This window comes from Equus quagga, chromosome 1 (assembly GCF_021613505.1).
Source record: "Equus quagga isolate Etosha38 chromosome 1, UCLA_HA_Equagga_1.0, whole genome shotgun sequence".
Classification (NCBI taxonomy): domain Eukaryota; kingdom Metazoa; phylum Chordata; class Mammalia; order Perissodactyla; family Equidae; genus Equus; species Equus quagga.
This window is the reverse complement of record NC_060267.1, coordinates 18286372-18305941: the sequence shown is the minus strand read 5'-3', so window position 1 is coordinate 18305941 and position 19570 is coordinate 18286372. Positions and strand designations below refer to the sequence as shown.

At 41.8% G+C, this 19570-nt stretch overlaps 1 protein-coding gene across 1 annotated transcript; it reads right to left on the bottom strand.

Annotated features, from left to right (window-relative positions):
- Positions 1 to 177: 177 nt before the first annotated feature.
- On the bottom strand, positions 178 to 9949 carry BCDIN3D (BCDIN3 domain containing RNA methyltransferase). Its single transcript, XM_046639313.1, has 2 exons — positions 9585 to 9949; positions 178 to 5740 (listed from the first exon to the last, which is right to left on the bottom strand). Exons 1-2 carry the CDS (start codon positions 9942 to 9944, stop codon positions 5096 to 5098), a joined length of 1005 nt encoding a protein of 334 aa, XP_046495269.1. The 5' UTR covers positions 9945 to 9949; the 3' UTR covers positions 178 to 5095.
- Between the last annotated feature and the right edge of the window lie 9621 nt (positions 9950 to 19570).

Sequence of the window (19570 nt, the reverse complement as noted above, 5' to 3'; positions counted from 1 at the left end):
TCCTCAGTTAACCATGTAGATGGAGCCCCAGCCTATTCCTTTAGTCATCAGGACCATTTTCTGCCATCAAGAAGTTATCTGGGACAGGTGCCACTTGGCTTGTAGCCTAGTCTCATTGTAGTCAGAGCCTCTGTGTTAGTTTCTTGTTCCTGCTGTAACAAATCATCACAAACTTAGTGGTTTAAAACAACACAAATTTATTTTCTTACAGTCCGGAGGTCAGAAGTCTAAAATCAAGGTGTTGGCGAGCTGCATTCCTTCTCGAGGCTTCATGGGAGAGTCCATTTCCTTGCTTTTTCTAATTGCATTTCTTGGCTCACAGACCTTCCTTACATCACTCTGTTTGCTTCTGTCATTACACCTCCCACTGTGGTCACATCTCCCTTTGCCTCCCTCTTGTAAGGAGACTTGTGATTACATTCAGGGCCCATCCTGATAATCCAGATTAATCTCCCAATCTCGAAGTCCTTAATCAAGATCCTTAATCTACACGACTACACATTTGCACACATCTAGAAAGTGCCTTTTGCCATCTAAGGCAGCATTCACAAGTTCTAGGGGTTAAGATGTGGACATCTTGGGGGACAGTTATTCAGCCTGTCACAGTCCCATACACATTCCTTTGCATCAGCTTAGTGAAGGGAGAGAGCACAAGCAGGGTCACAAAAGGTTTCAGAGTGTTCTTAGGATCAACAGAAGTAGGCAAATTCACATCTGTAACCACTGTGATCCCTGAGACCATTTCCACCAGCAATGATCACTCCCTCCCAGCATTGCTTCCTTTAAAATGCTCTGTAGTGCTCAGCTGAACCCCTTACTTCCTTATCCTAAAAAGCAAATTATTAAAGATAGTAAGATGCCAGTTTTCTACAGAAATGAGATGCTTTTTGCGTAAGCCTTTGATCTAACAAGCACAGTTGTGGTCTATGGCATGCTTACTGAGTGTAATAGCATCTTGTTTTTGTTTAACACTCTATATTCTGCAAAATACCGTCACATCTTTTAGTTCATTTGGGCATAGGAAAAGGAAGGTCTTGTTATTTCAGTTGGGCACATCAGTAAACTGAGGCTCAGAGAGGCTAAAGTTCTGTTGTCTGGCACATGGTGCTTTATTATTATCTTTTTTTTGTTTTCTTTTCTCCTGTTTCTAACCAGACCTCTTTTGGTTTCTCTTTTTTCCTCTCTCTCAATAAGTATTAGCAGCTCTCAGACCTAAGACCTAAGACCCCTCTTATCATATTTACTTATTTTTGGAATTTACTACTTATTAAATATGAATCACCTATATGAATGACTTCCACATTTTTATATCTAGTCTTGATCTGCTGTCCTCTCCCAAGCCATCAATAATCAAGGCCTTGAAATGGACAAAGATAAGTTGGGCTTGAGGAGATCAGTCTTGCGGTGGTGGGAAAGAGGCATATAAACATCTATAATATGATGAGGTAAATACTGTAATAGAAGTTTCTATGAAAAGTCCCCACTAGAATGTAGTAACAAATGCAAAGTGCTACAGGAGTTGGGGAAGATTTCTGAGAAAATATAGCATCTGGGCTGCCTTTTAGGACAAACAGTTCAACTAGGTGCAAGGGGAAAGTTGAGGGAGAGAGAAGGGAAGCAGAAGGAGTTTGTGCTAGTCTCAGAGGTATGAAAGGACATGGCAAGTCTGAGAGGGTGGTAGGTGAGAAGTTCAGCGTGGCTGGTGGGTAGAGGAAAGGCATGAAGACCAGTACTGTCCAACACAACTTTCTGCAACAATGGAAATGTTCTATATCTGTGCTGTCCAGTAAAGTCGCCACTAGTCACATACCGCTACTGAACACTTGAAATGTGGCTAGTATGACTGAGGAGCTGAATTTAAATTTTATTTCATTTTACTTAATTTAAATTTAAATAGCAAGTGGCTAACTTATTGAACAACATTGGGTGAGGCAGTGGATAAAGGACAAAACTCTTGCTACTAGGAAACCAGTGAAGGTTGTTAAGCATGATACCAGCATAGCTAGCTAGCTGAGAAACAACACTGGCAGCAGAACAGAGAATGGACTGGAGGATAGATGCCTTAACACAGAAACCGCTGAGAGGCGCCAGCCAGACGGGTGGGATAAACAGGACTTCCATGTTATGGGTAGAATTTACTGGACTTTCTGACTATTTTGATGTGGGGAGTATAAGTGAGGACAGTCAGCTGAAGTTAGTAGCTTGAGCAATGGGTGGATGCCAACAGCTGAGATAGGATTAGGTTTGGAATGAGGGTAATGAGTTTGCTTTTGGGATATGTTGAATTTGAGGTGCCTAAGAACCATCTAGGGGGATATGACTACAAATCGGAAAAAACATTAATCTGTAACTGTGAAGGCGGGGCTACCAATATATTCTGGGATTATTAGCATATACATAGTAAAGGCATGGGAGTAGAGGAACTCACCCCAGGAAAAATATGAAGAGGACTGGATGGACCCTAAGGAACTCTAAGCAATCAAATGGTGGAACTGTGGTCTATTTCTGCTTGCATCAGAATCATCTAGGGTGCCTGTTAAAAACAGATTCCTCATTGTGAATGTATTTAATGCTGCATAATTGTACACTTAAACATAGTTAAAATGAGGGGCCGGCCTGGTGGCACAGTGGTTGGGTTTGCACACTCCGCTTTGGTGGCCCAGGGTTCGTAGGTTCGCATCCTGGGCATGGACCTATACACCACTTATCAAGCCACACTGTGGCGGGATCCCATATGCAGAATGCCGGAAGACTGGTACAGATGTTGGTTCAGTGACAGTCCTCCTCAAGCAAAAGAAAAAGAGGAAGATTGGCAACAGATGTTAGCTCAGGGCCAATCTTCCTCACCATAAAAAAAAAAGGTAAAATGATAAACTTTATGTTACATGTATTTTACCACAGTAAAAAAAAATGGAAAAAAACAAATCAAACCAAACCAAACCAAAAACATTCCTAAGCCCCATTCCTGACTGAACCACTGTTTCTGGAGATGAATTCAGGACTCCCAGGTAATTCTTATCCAAATTAAAATTTGAACCAATTGCTTAAGGAGTAGAGAGAAACTAAAAGATAGGAAGACAATACATGGAAAATGGTTCAGGAAGGAGTCAACAGTGTTGAATGGTGCCATGGCCCAGGAGGAAGACTGAAGAGGCCCAAGAATTTGGCACTCAGGTGGCCAATGATGAATGGGAGGTGAGTGAGCAGAAGCTGTCGGGTCTACTCTTCTAAGAGCTTTGCTCACATTTGGTGGTGAAGAGATGGAAAGAAAGATTGCATAAGATTGAGGGGGAGATAAGATATAGGAAAAGTTGATGGTTTTGAAGAAGGGAGAATTGAGCATGTTGATAGCTGGACAGGAAGGAGTCAATAAGGCCAAGGAGACACCAAGGCGATCCTCAATAAAGCACAATTTTGGAGAGGTTGGGATCAGGAAATTAGGCAGAGGTTATTTGGGGAAAGGCTCAGTGGCTTAGTTTAGAAGTGAAAAGGTGAGAAAATGAAGGGGTTCAAGACTGAGTGCAAAAAAAGACTTCCTGACACAGCAAACCAGAATGGCACTAGTTGGTGGTTAGGTCATCTCCTTAGATTAATGGAGCAGGGACAGTCAAGAGCCTGCAGAAGGGTAAGTCTGGAAGAGTCACTATGATAAAAGTGATCAGAAGCAGCAATATAAAAAGATTGAAAAGTAGTATTGGAGTCTAATTGAGATTGGAAATGGCACCAACTGTTACACAATTATCCTGCACAATATAGAAAAATCAGTTTTCCTAAATGAAGGTTTTGGTTCCATCCTCCTATTGTTCAGAGACTGCACTGGCTTCTGCTCTCTCGTGCATAAAGTTCAAATGCCTTATAGGAATTTTTACTAACTTCTCTATCAAGAAGTCCAACCTCTAATTGGTGGTTCAGACTCTCTTGTTCCCTGCTCCTCCTTCTCTAACTTCAATTCAGAAAATAAAAAGATCTTAGGGATTCTGAAGCTCATCAACGCAATCTCCCTTCTTTGCTAGGTATGTCTGGTTTTTCTATCTTATTTCCACCAAACAAATCTTTCTCCATCTTCCACTTTCCCTTAGGTTCAACTCACAGGTGTTTTAAAAATCAAAACCTGACAGACATGAGTAACACCTATCCCACAGTATTTATGCTGTAGTCAGCCAATTGTAGACTGCATTTTATGCATGCTTCCCTGCACATATTCCCCACCCGTCAGCCATATTGGTGTCCCCCTCTCCCCCATATTGGTGTGCTTTGGCAGAGGACACTGACAAAAAAGTCCAGAATTAACTGACTTGCTGGCATGTTTTCTGTTCTGAGCTTGAGTGACATTCTTTTTCTTGAGCTGAAACTCCCTGGATAAAGTGGTTAAAAGCAGAAGTTTCTTATCTACCCCAGATTCATAGGACATTCTCAACCATATTCAAGTCACTTTTATTATATATAATACATAATTATATATATAGTATACAATCCCACTTCATTCATTTCATTTTTACCAGCTGGATTTTGGGTTCATAATTTAAATCTGGTAAACATCTTTTCAATGCCAGTCAATGCATCTTGGTTAGTATCTGTATCTGTTGTGCCGAGCCTGGGCATATTGGAGACTTAACCTGCTCAGGAAAAATAAGATGTTTTCCTACTAACCCTCTCCTTGAGCCAGGCCAATGACCCTTTATTCCAGATTGTATTGTGAGGTTTTGCCCGAAGGCAGGACAAGTAAGTCCAGAAGAAGCCAGATCAGATTCAAGGAGCCCAGAGAACTGATACAATCTAAGGCTAGCCTGGTCTAAGTCTTTCTAAATAACCACCAAAAGCAGCTCCTTCCATATCACAGAACCAGGATCACTTTTTCTAGGCATTCTCAATCCAGACAGATCGGCTCACTGCTCCACAGATGCATTCTCCGCAGGGATCATCCCAAACAATGGGGAACAGATACTGATTCTTTCATCTGCATGTCTTGGACATTTTGTCAAAAGCCTCTGCCAGGTTTTGAGGCTGCCTAACTAGCAGGAGTTAAGGAAAATGAATTTAATTCTTAGTATAAAACCCTTCAATATCTCTTTCCTCATCTTCCCACCGTCCCATCTCACTGTCTCCAGAATCTTAATCTGTTCCTTTCTTTCCCTTCTTCCAGCAGTGATTCAGGCATTGGATGAGTCTCTGTGGTTTGTTTTGCCCTGAAGAGCAGAAGACTTCGGTCCCAGCTGGTGTTGCCAAAGCAGCATACTAATTCCATGCCATGGTCCTGGGTCAAGATCTGCACAATCTGATTGGCCATATCACCTCGGATGGCAAGGGAGCGGAAGTGGTCAAAATCATGGAAGCCTAGCTTCCGGAGACGCCTTGCAGCTGCCCGGTAACACTTCCAGGGCTGTGGCTCCACAAGGAGGTAGCGGCAAAGGGAGGAAAGGTGGGCCAGGAACTCCCAGAGGCCATGGTCTCCATGGTTCAGATGAATCCACATGGTTATCGACATGCAGAAGCCAATGTCAAAGATTGAACGTCCAAACTGGCTTAAGAAAGAACTCAAGAGAACTTTCCGAGTCCTTTGGTTCATGAAGTCCAGGGTGATAAAGGTCAAGGCATCAGGAAAAGGGCATTGTTTTTCAGCTCTCTCCACCAGGACTGGATCTATGTCACAGCAGAGGAAATGGAGTTCTCTTGAGGCATCTGAGCAGGTCTCCCCATCACGTAGGGAAAGGAAATGTTTGTATAGAGCCACACTCAGATCCTAGAGGAATCCAAAAGAGCTTTGTCATTGCAGCTCTCAACCAGTGAATGGAAGAGAAACCTCTATCTTTTATCCTCCCACTGAGACTACCACTTACTCTTGGCTTTATAGGATGTGAGGCTCTTAAACTATAGCTTAAGGAGGTTACCCAAAAAATTTTCCCCAGAGCAGGCTCTCAGGGCCCTCCTGGGGTCTCAGGTTGAGATGCATTCTCTCTCTACGCCCCTGACACTGATGGTGGGTTGGGTTGTATAGCTGAAAGCTACAGTCCAATGTGTGAAGCACAGGAGCCTACAGCAGTATTTTCCAGCTTAAGTAATATGCTGGTAGACCCACTACTTTTTCTTTTTGGGGGCATCTCAGACCCCAGGGACAAGTAAAGGGTTCAACGGGCATAACCAGTGTTCCTTACCAGCAAGGTGGAATAGAGTAAGCACCATCTTATAAAAACCTGCTTCTCAGGCCTGTGGTTGGGAAAGTCTGGATTCCAAAAAGTCCTCCTTCAGCCTTCACTCTACAGCTTCAGTTTTACTACCTGTCTTATGCTTCACCACCCCCTTCTGAGACTTATTCTGCTTCTGCATCCACCACTCCCCAGTCACTGCTGACCTCCTTCTAGCCAAATCCAATGATTTCTGATTTCCACCATCTTAGCAGCTTTTTGATTCATCTCCCTTCTTTAACTTTGACTTCTATAACCATTGTAACTAACTCAAATTTGTGTTGTTCTAATCCACTTTTTCCAGGCATTTTCCTATTTACTACCTCATTTGCTCTGTGCAACAATCCTGTAAGGAATATATTTATGCCCTTTGTGCAGGTGAAGAAAGTGTGGCTGGAAACAACCCAGATGTCCAATAATAGTAGTGTGGATAAATAAATGTGGTATATTAAGATGGAATACTAAATAGTAGTTGAAAATGAAGTAATTCAGCTCAGTGTTGCAACATGGATGATTCTCACAAATATATAATGCTGAGTAAAAAAGCAAGACACTAAAGAAAATACATAGCAAGCTTCCATTTATATGAAGTTCAAAATGGATAAAAGCAAACCACATTGTTTAGGGATATAAAAATAGTAAGCTATAAAGAAAAGCAAGGACACAAAAATAATACAAGTCAGGCTAGTTGTTACCTCTGGGTGGAGAGGGTTTATGAATAGGAAAAGGCATATGGGGGACTTCTGGGGTGCTGACAATGTTTTATTCTTGATCTGGACAGTGGTCATAATGGTGTCTGCTTTATAACAATTTACAAAGTATAAATTTATGTTTTATACAATTTTCTCTAGGTGTGGCATAGTTCCCTCCAAAAAACCTGTATTTTATTTATTTATTTATTTTTAAAGATTGGCACCTGAGCTAACAACTGTTGCCAATCTATTTTTTTTTCTTTCTGCTTTTTCTCCCCAAATCCCTCCAGTACACAGTTGTATATTTTAGTTGTGGGTCCTTCTACTTGTGGCATGTGGGACGCCGCCTCAAGGTGGCCTGATGAGTGGTGCCGTGTCAGTGCCCAGGATCTGAACCAGCGAAACCCTGGGCCAACACAGTGCAGCGCTTGAACTTAACCACTCAGCCACCGGGCCAGCCCCAAAACCTGTATTTTAAAACTTATGGTTCAGAGCTAGTGACTTCTCCAATGTCACATGGTTAGTACACGGCAAGATCTAGGCCAAATTAGGTAGTTTCTTCTATACTAGTCTTCTCACACTTTAACAGACATATAAATCACTTAGGGATCTTATTAAAATAAAGACGCTGATTTGGTGGATCTGGGGTGAGGGCAGAGATTCTGTATTTCTAATAAGCTTCCAAATCATGCCAATGCTGTAGTTCAAGGATCACACTTTGAGTAGTAAGGTCCTATACTATGCTGCTTAGTTTTCTCCTCATCACTCTCTTTGCTGTCTCCCTCTTCCTATCTGATCTTGGGTGTCCCCCACATCTGACCAGTCATTTTGTCACATCAGTCCCTCCTCCACCACATCTCTTCATCTGCTCCATTCTCAACTCCCCAATCCTAGGGTCCCTTGGAAGCTTAAAAAAAGAAAATACAGGGGCCAGCCCAGTGGCATAGTGGTTAAGTCAGAGTGCCCTACTTTGGTGGCTTGGGGTTCACGGGTTTGGATCCTGGGAGTGGACCTACACACTGTTCATCAAGCCATGCTGTGGCGGTGTCCCACATACAAAATAGACTGACACAGATGTTAGCTCAGGGCCAATCCTCTTCACCAAAAACAAAAAAACCCAAGAAAATAGACTCAAGGGCTCAGTACCCCCAAGATCCTCATTCGGTAGGTCTAGAGTGGGGCCTAGGAGTTTTTAAAATTTACACAAAGCACCCCATAAATTGTGGCACATCTATACAATAAAATATTATGAAGCTGCTACAAAAGAATGCAGTGACATGGCTATTCTCCAACTTATTAAATGAAAAGCAAGTGCAAACCAGTGTGCTACTATTTGTAAACTAAAAGATGTGAGATCTTTATACATACATAAACGCTTGTGTACACATAGGATACATACCTAAGCAATTACAAACAGCAGTTGCCATTGTGTAGGGAAAAAAGGAGGATTTAGGGTCAGGACTAGAGACTTACTTTTTACTATATGCCCCTTTGTATTTTGAATTTTTTAATTTTATTAAGTGTAAGCATTTTTTAAGTGCAAAATAAAAAGCTCCCTAAATGAACAGCTAGGTTTAGGAACAGCTGACCTAGTTATAGAGGCAACTGTGTCCTTGCCTCTTAATGTGCATATATAAATATACTACTCTCAACTTTGAAATCGCCCGTGGTTTCCTAATGCCTTTCATGAAATCCCAAGCCTTAAATCCAATCTTTCTTTTCCATTGCTTTTCCTCTCTGATTTCCCATATCATCCCCATAGAGAAATGTTTGCAGGGGATACCCAGACACCCACACATCTGCTCATTCCAGCTTTGAGTCTGTATCCAAATGTCCCCCTCCCCTTTATCAGCTGTGTCCCTATAGCCTTCAAGCCTCCACCAAAGTCTCTTCTGCCTAAGGCCAGCAACCCAATAAAATTCTCCTTACCCACTCCTGCTCCGGGTCTGGAATGGAGGGAGGGCACTAACTTTCGATGCATTTGCAACCATAGGTTCAGAATGCCTTCTTCTCTAGGATATCTAGTGGCTACAAATAGGTGTCAGAGAGACATTCCGCTATTTTGCATGTGGTTTAACTACAATCGTTCATTATACGCCTAAGAATACTTTGCGGTAAGATGTGGCAATGCTTTCCTCTGGCAGGATGCTGTATTTTTCTTCTCGATCCTCTCCACTGTACTCAGTCAACTCACTGCTTTTTAAATAAATATCCACTTGGCTCCAGCATGCGTCGTGCACTGTACGGCTCACGAATCTTAATCCCGGACATGATTCAGTCAGCCCTGGCTCATTTTTCCCAGTAAACCCGTCCCAAGCCCACGCTCCCAAACGTGGGTCTCCGGAAGCCCCCCCTTCCCCAGCCAGGTCGCCAGCCACGCTGGACAGGAGGCAAACGCAGGAAGCCCAAATACGGTGCCCTCCCCCAGCCCCCGCACCAGGGGAGTTGGCAGAGGGCGAACGCACAGAGGGGACGCGGGAACTCGGCACGTAGTTGAAAATGACTCCTCTCCAAGGTTCCCGAGAGAGTTGGCGGTGGGGCCCTGGAGGTCAGGGAGCAGCAGCACCGGGTCGGCCAACGCTGCGCCTTTCAACTCATTTGGGGAAAGCTGTGACGGGTGTGATGTCACATCCAAACCAGACCCCCAGCGACCGCGGAGGAAGGCCACCGCTCGGCTCCCGCACCTCCGATCCCTCCCCCCGGCACTCACCCCGGAGTTACACCCCACGTCGAGCCCCAGGATCGGTCTCATCTCCGGACTCTGCGGGAAGAGCCGGCGAAGGAGCTCCGGGGGCAGGAGGCGGAGCCGTTGCTCGGGAGGGTGGAAGCGAGAATAATGAGGGAAATTTCCGAAAGGGGCGGCCCCGGGCTCCAGGATTCGCCGTTCGTCTTCCGCCGAGGCCTCCTCAACGGTCCCGGTAGCCTGCTTCCCGGACGCCGCCATTAGCCTCGGTCTGGCCTCCCGGTCCCCGCGGAACCGGAAGTCGGGTACTTGCGGCCGGAGGAACGCGGCCGCGGCGCTTGCGCGCGTGCGCTGAATGCAGAGGAGAGTGGGGATGAAGGCTGGCATCTTCTGAGCGAGCGCTGACGTCGGGCCTGCGTCACCTTGTGGAACCACAACCTAGGAGGTGGTTAGTAATATTATCAAGCGCAGAGAGGTTAAGTCACTTGTCCAAGCTGACATAATTTCAACCATGGGCTAGTCAGAACAAGGAGTTCCTTGCGATGTTGGAAGTCAATTTTGGCCCAACTTCTTCCTTTACAAATGCATTGAGACCCAGAGAGTAGAAATTACTTGTCCAGGGTCACACAGCGAATCTGTGATAAAGGAACTGGTACCCCTTCACCGCGTGGTTCCAGGAATGGGTAGCAGGAGCTACAGGTCACTTGAAGTGCCGCAAGACCCAGATGTCTCTGCCTGCCAAGTGGGACAGGTGCATAGGGGCAACTGTAATCTGTGAGCTCCTTGAGAGGCGAAAACTAAGGGTTTTACATATATTAACTCACTTAATCCTCACCTTAACCCTGTGGGGAAAGGGCCATAATTATGATTTCTTTTATATATGTAAGGATATTGAGGGACGACGAAATTGGTAACCTGCCCATGGGCACTCAGTTAGAAATGATGGTACCAGGATTTCAACCCAGGCAGTTTGGCTCCAGATGGTGAGCTTGCAACTATTATGTGTGTTATTCTTAGCTTTGAATCCCCTATGCCTACCATAATGCCTGGCCCAAAGATGCTCAATAAATATTTGTTGAATGAAAACTCAGTATCAACAAATGGTGTTAGGAAAATGATTATTCATATGCAAAAGAATGAAAGTGGACCCTTATCTTACACAAAAATCAACTCAAAATAGGTTAAGGACTTAAATGTAAGACCTGAAACTGTATAACTCCTAGAAAGAAACAGGGGAAAGGAAGGCTTCCTGACATTGATCTTGGCAACGATTTCATGGATATGACACCAAAAGCACAGACAGCAGAAGCAAAAATAGGCAAATGGGACTATATCAAACTACAAAAGAGTCTGCACAGCAGTGGAAACCACTGATAGAATAAAAAGGCAACCTATAGAATGGGAGAAAATATTTGTAAACCATATATCTAATAAGGAATTAATTGCCAAAATATATAAAGAACTCCTACAACTCAATAGCTAAGAACTAATAACATGATTAAAAAATGAGCAAAGGACTTTAATAGACATTTCTCCAAAGGAAACATACAAATGTCCTACAGGTATATGAAAAGCTGAACATCACTAATCATCAAGGAAATGCAAATCAAAATCCCAATGAGATATCACCTCAGGCCTGTTAGGATGGCTATTATAAAAAAACAAAAAGACAACAAGTGTTGGAGAAAGTAGAGAACCCTTCGACACTGTTGATGGGGATGTTGAATGGTGCAGGCTTTATGGAAAACAGTATGGAGGTTCTTCAGAAAATTAAAAGAAGAACTACCATATGATCCAGCAATCCCATTTCTGGGTATTTATCCAAAAGAATTGAAATCAGAATCTTGAAGAGATATTAGCATTCCCATGTTCATTGCGACACTATTCGCAATAGCCAAGATGTGGAAACAGCTTAAATGTTCATCAACAGATGAATAGTTAAAAGAAATGTGGTATATACATACAATGGAATATTATTCATCTTAAAAAAGAAGGAAATCCTGCCGTATGTGACAACATGGATGAAACTTGTGGACAATCTAAGTGAAATAAGCTGATCATGAAAGGACAAATACTGCATGATTTCTCTTATATAAGGTATCTAAAATAGTCAAACTCATGGAAACAAAGAATAGAATGGTAGTTGCTAGGGGCTGGAGGGAGAGGGAAAGGGGAAATTGCTAATCAACAGGTATAAAGTTTCAGTTATGCAAGATGAGTAAGTTCTGGAGATCTAATGTACGACATTGTGCCTGTACATAACAATAACATTTTGTACACTTAAAAATCCATTAGGGGCCAGCCCGGTGGTGCAGCGGTTAAGTGCGCACGTTCAGCTTCGGCGGTCCTGGGTTCGCTGGTTCGGATCCCGGGTGTGGACATGGCACTGCTCGTCAAGCCATGCTGTGGTAGGCATCACACATATACAGTAGAGGAAGATGGGCACGGATGTTAGCTCAGGGCCAGTCTTCCTCAGCAAAAAAAAAAAAGAGAGAGAGAAAGATTAGCAGCAGATGTTAGTTAGCTCAGGGCTAATTGTCCTCAAAAAAAATCTATTAAAAGGGTAGATCTCATATTAAGTGTTCTTCCACAATTAAATAAGATTTAAGGAAACAAAAACAAACTCAGTAGAGGATGCAAGTAGGTGACTAAAAGCCAGGTCTGTTTTGGGAGAGCTAAAATGTAAGGAAGAAAGGATCTGAACTGAAACAGGCATGGTGGAATGGTGAGAGGTAAAATGTGGGCTGAGCCAGAGATAGGAAAAAAACAGAGCTGGTAAGGAGAGAAACTGAGGGGTCAGCCTAGGTAGCAGGTTCAAATCAGAAGCCAGTATGGCCCAGAATATCCTACAGGTTCAGCCAGGGGTCAGCAGAGTTGTACTGACTGCTCTCCACCTGGCCAGCCATTTTAAAGGGGCCTCCTGCTACATTGAGGCCAGCAATTTGCTGAACTTCTTCTAAGGGACAGAAGCATGGCCCCTTCAGACAGTGCCATCAGAGGTTAAAATGGGCTCTGTCTCTTTTCCACCTAGTTTTTACTTCATGCTTTCAAGTCTGCCTGATCTATTTGGAGACATAAGTTAATGACCAAAAGTCACAGTGGAATTGGGTGAACCACAGTACTCTGCACAACTGCTAGAAAAGGGTGGGAGGTGGAAACAGCAGCACTAGTATCATTTCTCTCCCCATTTCTCTCTACCAAAATAAGATTTTGGTGACCCAAGCTTATTGCTTTTTGTTGCTAGATGATCCTAGCATAAACACTTGAGAACCCTTAATTTTCAAGGAGCTGGCATCACCTTGATTTTGTAAATACTTTTCTGTTTGCTTGTTAAACACAGTATATTTCTTTGCCAGTAAAGTGTTTAATTTCATTAAGGACACGGGCATGTTTTTAAGTTCTCAAAATACCGTTCACCAGATAAAAATAGGCACCAGGCCTAGATGGTGTATGGCAGGCTCCTCCTGATCCTGGGATCCTCAAGAAGCAAAGATAGGGGTAGGCCTGGTAATGTTACTGAGGACCTAAAAATGCCTTGGAGGTGAGCCCATAAAGAGGCATTTTAGTGTAATCCACTCTGGTAACTTTTCAAACCTGGGTCCATTTTTCAGAGCCTGATGGGCCCACATGTCTTGACAATACTCAGCTCTTGGGCCTGGGGCCTGAGTAACCAGCCCCAATGCTTCAAATAGTTGTAGCAGCTCCTCAGGGCATGGTCTGCGCTGCAGTTGGCCAGGTTTTGTGGAGTTTCATGCTTATACAATTGCAGGGCTTTAAAGAAAAAAAATTACAAATATCAAGATAGATGTAAACGTTAATTTTACTTATAATGAGAAAATAAATCACAACAAATTCAAATTTTTCAACGCTAACAAATACTACAAACATCACAAAGAATTCCCATGATAGTTTGATAAAATAAATGCCAGTCACACTTGAATATTATTTTTTTATTACATTTTTGGTTGCATACTCTTTGATTGCTTCTACATACCGCAATGATTTCATAATACCATTTTGTACAGAGAACTAGAAAGATAATTCAGTCCTTTCTTAGCATGGCAGATCAAATTTGTTTTATCATTTGATCCTTTAGAACAGTTTCTTTCAGGTTCACAATTTGTTATTGGCAATGTCATTAAATGTTTAGGTTTGTTATCAAATTGGGGAAAAACCTTGATTAAGTTTCTTTCATCTGTGAGCTATAAGATTCCAGAGCACTTCAAATCTTCATATACTCTTCAAATTGACTACATTTACTAGCCAATTTGTCTTTGAAAACCTCTTTATAAATGGTGTATTATGAGTTTTTTTATTGTCTACGTTGATATCAGTAGTTTGTGTCAAGTCATCAAAAAATGTAAAGATAGGAATTTTGATAAATTGTATTTTGAACAGTGTCCATTAAAAAAGAAAAGAATGCATGGTACATTTTAAATCACATATGCTGTTCTGAGTATATTGCCGACAGGACAAAGCTTGTTTTGACTGGATGTCAGTAAGGCCAGAATCCTCTGCTTATACTTTTGCACATCTGACAACTGGAAGAATTTTCTTCAGACTAGCTTCTGGCTTCACATATTTTCAAAACTTGATTCTCCTCTACTGACACATACTTCCAGTGCCAAGTGCTGTAGGACACATTTAGATCTTGATTTGAACTCTGGCCTTGCCCCCATAGGTCATAACATCAGGTAGTCAGCACAGTGGCAGGTAAGAGGCTTTTGGGGTTATTCCTTCACCTGGGCAGTGGGTAATAGCTCAGCTGTGCATGGAAGTAGCTGTAAACCATGTGAATAGATCCCAAACGGAGTGTATCCCCAGCTAAACTTCCCCTTAGCGGGATTCCAAAAATGCCTGTGGCCATTGCAGTGCTATCCGACACATGGGGAAATGTGAAGGAGGGGAAGTCAAAGGGGAAGTAGACAGCAGTCTTAACCTACTGAGGTTAAAATATCTTACTTTTTCCAACTTTACAAAAACAAATGACCTTGTGAACACATTTCTGGGGGCTTGGAAGAGTCCTTTGTGCAATTGGGGACCGTGAAGCTTTAGCTTCCTTAGCTCCACGGTAAATTCATCTCTGCCCTACCCAGAACATGTACCCAAGCACAGTTATAATGAAGAGGTATATATAAAATTGGAAATATTCAAGTTAGGAATGATTCACACATATAATGGCTTGTATGGCCTCCCGAGGAACCTTGTGCTACTGATATCCTGACCCATAGTCTAGCCCCGCCTACCCTCCCATCCTGTCCCTTTCTAATCACGTCCCGGAGCCTCTGCTCAGTCCCTGCTCTCCTACCTCACTCACTGCCTCCAGTTGGGGCTCAGGGTTAGCAGAAATGAGGGTTAAACAGGAATCTGTGTATATCTTAAAATATTGAATTTATTTTCTCACAGAAACAATGTTCCAACAAAGGATTTGTACCTGGACTTTTGGAACACAACCCATCGATAAATGGAGAACTTACTCCTGATTATAGTCGAGAAATTCTGTAATTAGTCCTTGCAGACTTTTAAACCACATGGAAATAATAACTATACAATTTGTAAATGGAATGTTATAGCTGAAAGGCAACCAAGAGAGCACATATTCTGAACCGTTCATTTTCAGATGAGGAAACTGAGACACAGGAGGTAAAGGCAGTTTCTCCAAAGATGGAGCCAAATTAGTCAGGGTAGGCTAAGTGCTATAACAGACAACCCCCAAATCTTAGTGGCTTACCACCATAAAGGTTTATTTCTCCCTCGTGTCACAGTCTAATGTGAGCCAGTGGAGAGGAGGGAAGGGCTTTCTGCTTCTCAGAGACGTCATAGACCTATCTAGAAGGCCCACCTTTCCCTGGGACCTCGGAGTCCTCCAGTGAGTCCTTTGCATCTGGTTGCAGATGAGGGAGGAGAGAGCCTGGAGAATCTCAAGGGATGATTTGGGGGCCAGATCTGGAAGAAGCATTCCTTACTCCCACACACATTCCTTTGGCCAGAACTCAGATCCATGGGCCACCTGGATGCAAGAGGGACACAGAATACAGCAATGTGTCCAGGAAGAAGAAAACACAGATTTGGGAGAAAACTAACTGGCCTCTGTCCAGAAAGGATGGGAGAAGAGAAAGGGAGTAATATTTGTGGAATATTCACCAGAAGATTGATACTGGGTTTTTGTACATTAGTTCATTTAATCTGGTCTATACTTCAGATTCTCCTTGTTCCCATATTGGTATTTTTTACCTCAATCCCAAATGGAACGTAAAATAGAAACAAGGATATTTCTCCTTCTCCATCTGTCTCCCAAGATGCATTTTAGACCCTAAGGGACTCATGAAGCCAACAATCTATCTTCATTAATTACTGAGATGGAGAATGTATATGAAGATCTTTTGGATAGACTTTCTATAATTTACCCTTCACAACCTAAAACTATTTTCTTGTCCCTTTTAAAATCCCATAGGACTTGCAGATTAACAGTGAATCCCTTGATCTATTTTCAGAATCCTCTCTTTTTTCTCCTTTGAAATAAATCATTTTCATTATGTCAGTCAGGATTCTTGGTTGCAAGCAACAAAAACTAGCTCCAGTTGACAAACAGGAAAGGAATTTATTGAAAGGATATATAAGAGTTCATAGACTGTAAAAGGAAAGCAAGAGAACCAGGCTTGAAAAGAGCATAAGAGACTTCCAGTTAAAAGTGGTGGATTGAACACATACACACACACACACACACACACACACACCACACACACACATTAACTTTTACTCTTTTCTAAAGCTCTATTAAAATGATAGTAAAAGCCACAAACCCTCAAGGACAAAGAAAATGGGAGAAAGTACAACAGCAACAAAATGTGGGACACTGGAAAGCAGATGGCAAATGGTCCAACTTAGCTGACTCCTAAGGCATTAGGAAAAGAAAGTCAAGAAGAAATACAACTTATACTGTGAAATCCCCTAAAATTTCAGGAATTGATGGCAACAGACACTTCTGCTATCTGGAGAGTAGACATGTCTCAAAAACAGAGGAATTATTCCTTTCAACAAATGATCCTTGAGCAATTAAATATCAATAGGCAAAAAGAAAATAAAAGTGAAAAGAACCCCAACTTAAACCTCATACCATATACAAATATTAACTCAACATGGATGAGAGATTTAAACGTAATATGTAAAACTATAAAACTTTCAGAAGAAAACATAGGACCTAGGGCTTGTGAAGAGTTCTTGGATATGACACCAAAAACGTGATCCATAATAGAAAAAAAAATCAATGAATTGGACTTCATTTAAACTAAACACTTCTACTTGGTGAAAAATCTTGTTAAGAGGATAAAAAAGGCAAGCTACAGATAAGAAAAAGATATTTGTAAACCACATATCCAACAAAAGATTTGTATCTAAACTAAAGAACTCTTAAAACTCTATAGTAAAAATCCAAACAATCTAATTAGAAAATATGCAAAAGATCTGGAAACATTTCACTGAAGAGGATATACCAATGGCAAATAAACACATGTAAAGATGTTAAACATCACTAGCCATTAGTGATATGCCAACTAAGACCACCATGAGATATCCGTTATAACTAAAAAAAAAACATTGACAAGACCAAATGCCTGAATGCTTGGATGCAGAGAAATTGGATCTGTCATATGTTGTTGGTGGGAATGTCAAATGGCATAGCCACTCTGGAAAATAGTTTGGCAGATGCTTTAAAACAAAAACAAAAGAACACAAGAAAACCCTAAGCATACACCAACTAGCATATCTAAAATAAAAAAGACAGACAAGAATGACAAGTGTTAATGAAAATGTGGAGAAATTAGAACCCTCATACATTGCTTGTGAGAATCTAAAATGGTGCATCCTGTTTGGAAAACAGTTTGGGAGTTCCTCAAAAAGTTAGACATAGAGTTACCATGTGACCCAACAATTTCACTCCTAGTATATACCCAAGAGAAACGAAAACACACATCTACACAAATATTCATACACAAATGTTCACAGCAGCATTGTTCATAATAGCCAAAAAGTGGAAACAACCCAAATGTCCATCAACTGATGAATGGATAAATGAAATGTCGTATATGTATATTATTTGGTGATAAAAAAGGATGAAGTACTGGTAAAATGGGACGATCCTTGAAAATATGCTAAGTGAAAGAAGCCAGTTGCAATAGACCACATATTATATGATACCATATATGAGATATCCAGAATAGGCAAACTTCTGGAGTCAGAAAGTGGTTAGTGGTTACTTAGGGATGGGGGATGGTATGTGGAGTTGGGGGAGTGAGGATTAACTGTTAATGGATACAGGTTTCTTTTGCGGGGACAAAAATGTTTAAAATTAGATTGTGGTGATGGTATATTCACATCCTCTAAATATACTAAAAAATATTAAGTTGTACACTGTAGTTATACACTTTAGATGAGTGAAGTGTATGGTGTATAAATTGTATCTTAATAAATCTGTTTTAAAAAGAAAAAAATTGAAGATATACTTACCATTTGACTCAACAATCACACTCCTGGGCATTTATCCTAGAGAAATGAGAACTTATATCCATACAAAACCTTAACATGAATGTTCATAGTGGCTTTATTTGTAATAGGCAAAAATTGGAAACAGCCAAAATGTCCTTCAATAGGTGAATGGTTAAACAAACTGTGGTACATCCATAGCATGGACTGTTACTCAGCAATAAAAAAAAACGAACTACTGATACAAGCAACAACTTGGATGTATGTCAAAGGCATTATGCTGAGTGAAAAAAAAATCTCAAAAAGATAAAAACTATATGACCCATTTATATAATATTTTCAAAATGAAGAAATCATAGAAAATGGAAAACAGATTAGGGGTCACTAGGGTTAGGGATGGTAGAGGGGGTGGATGTGACCATAAAGGGGTAGCTTGCTGGAGATGTTTGTGGCGGTGGAATAGTTTTGTATGTTGATTGTAGTGGTAGTTACATGAATCTACACGTGTGTGGTACAATGTCACTGAACTATATACACACATTGCACCAATGTTAATTTCCTGGTTTTGTTAATACACTATAATCATAAACTGAGGGAAACTTGGTGAAGGGTATGCAGGACCTCGCTGTACTATTTTGTGACTTCCTGTGCACATGTAATTATGTCAAAATAAAAATTTAAAATAAGTAAGAGGAATTGTTAGAGAATCAATATAAGAAGAAGTTGTACCCCTACTCCCTCCACCACCCAGTGCAGCCATCTGACTGTGCCCCTTTCCAACCCCAGCAGCAAAGTGGACAAGGTAAAATGGAGGGTCTCTGGTTTCGGGGACACCAGCCTGCTGAAGGAAAGGATAGCTTGCTGCAAGCTTAGGTGAAAGTTCATATACTGAGGGGCTGGCCAGTGGCCGAGTGGTTAAGTTGGTGCAATCTGCTTGGTTGGCCCAGGGTTTCACCGGTTTGGATCCTGGGCACGGACCTAGCACCGCTCATCAAGCCATGCTGAGGCAGCATCCCACATAGCAGAGCCAGAAGGACCTACAACTAGAATATACAACTATGTACTGGGGGGCTTTGGGGGGAAGAAGAAAAAAGAAAAAGTTTGGCAACAGATGTTAGCTCAGGGCCAATCTTTGAAAAAAAAGTTTATACGTTGAATGTTGAAAACTTCAGGTTTCTTGCCCTACCACTTCCCAGATAACTGACAGCCAGGATTATACCCTTTGAATAGGCAGTTTGGAGAGACTTCTTGGGGAACCTGAAGATACCAGCATCAGGGGTTCCCTAGGGAAATGGCCCAGCCAGAACACTAGCTAGTGAAGCTCACAGAGACAAGCCCCACCACCGGCTCAGAGCTTCGAATCAGCTTCTTAGTGCCCCACTCATTCTTTTTCAAAAGGAACATTTCAAGCATATGTGAAAGTAGGAGAATAGTATCATGATCTCCATATATCTGTGCTATCCAGCTCCAGCAATTAGCAACATACAGCCGATCTTATTTCTTCCATAACTCTACCCACTGTGCCTCCACCC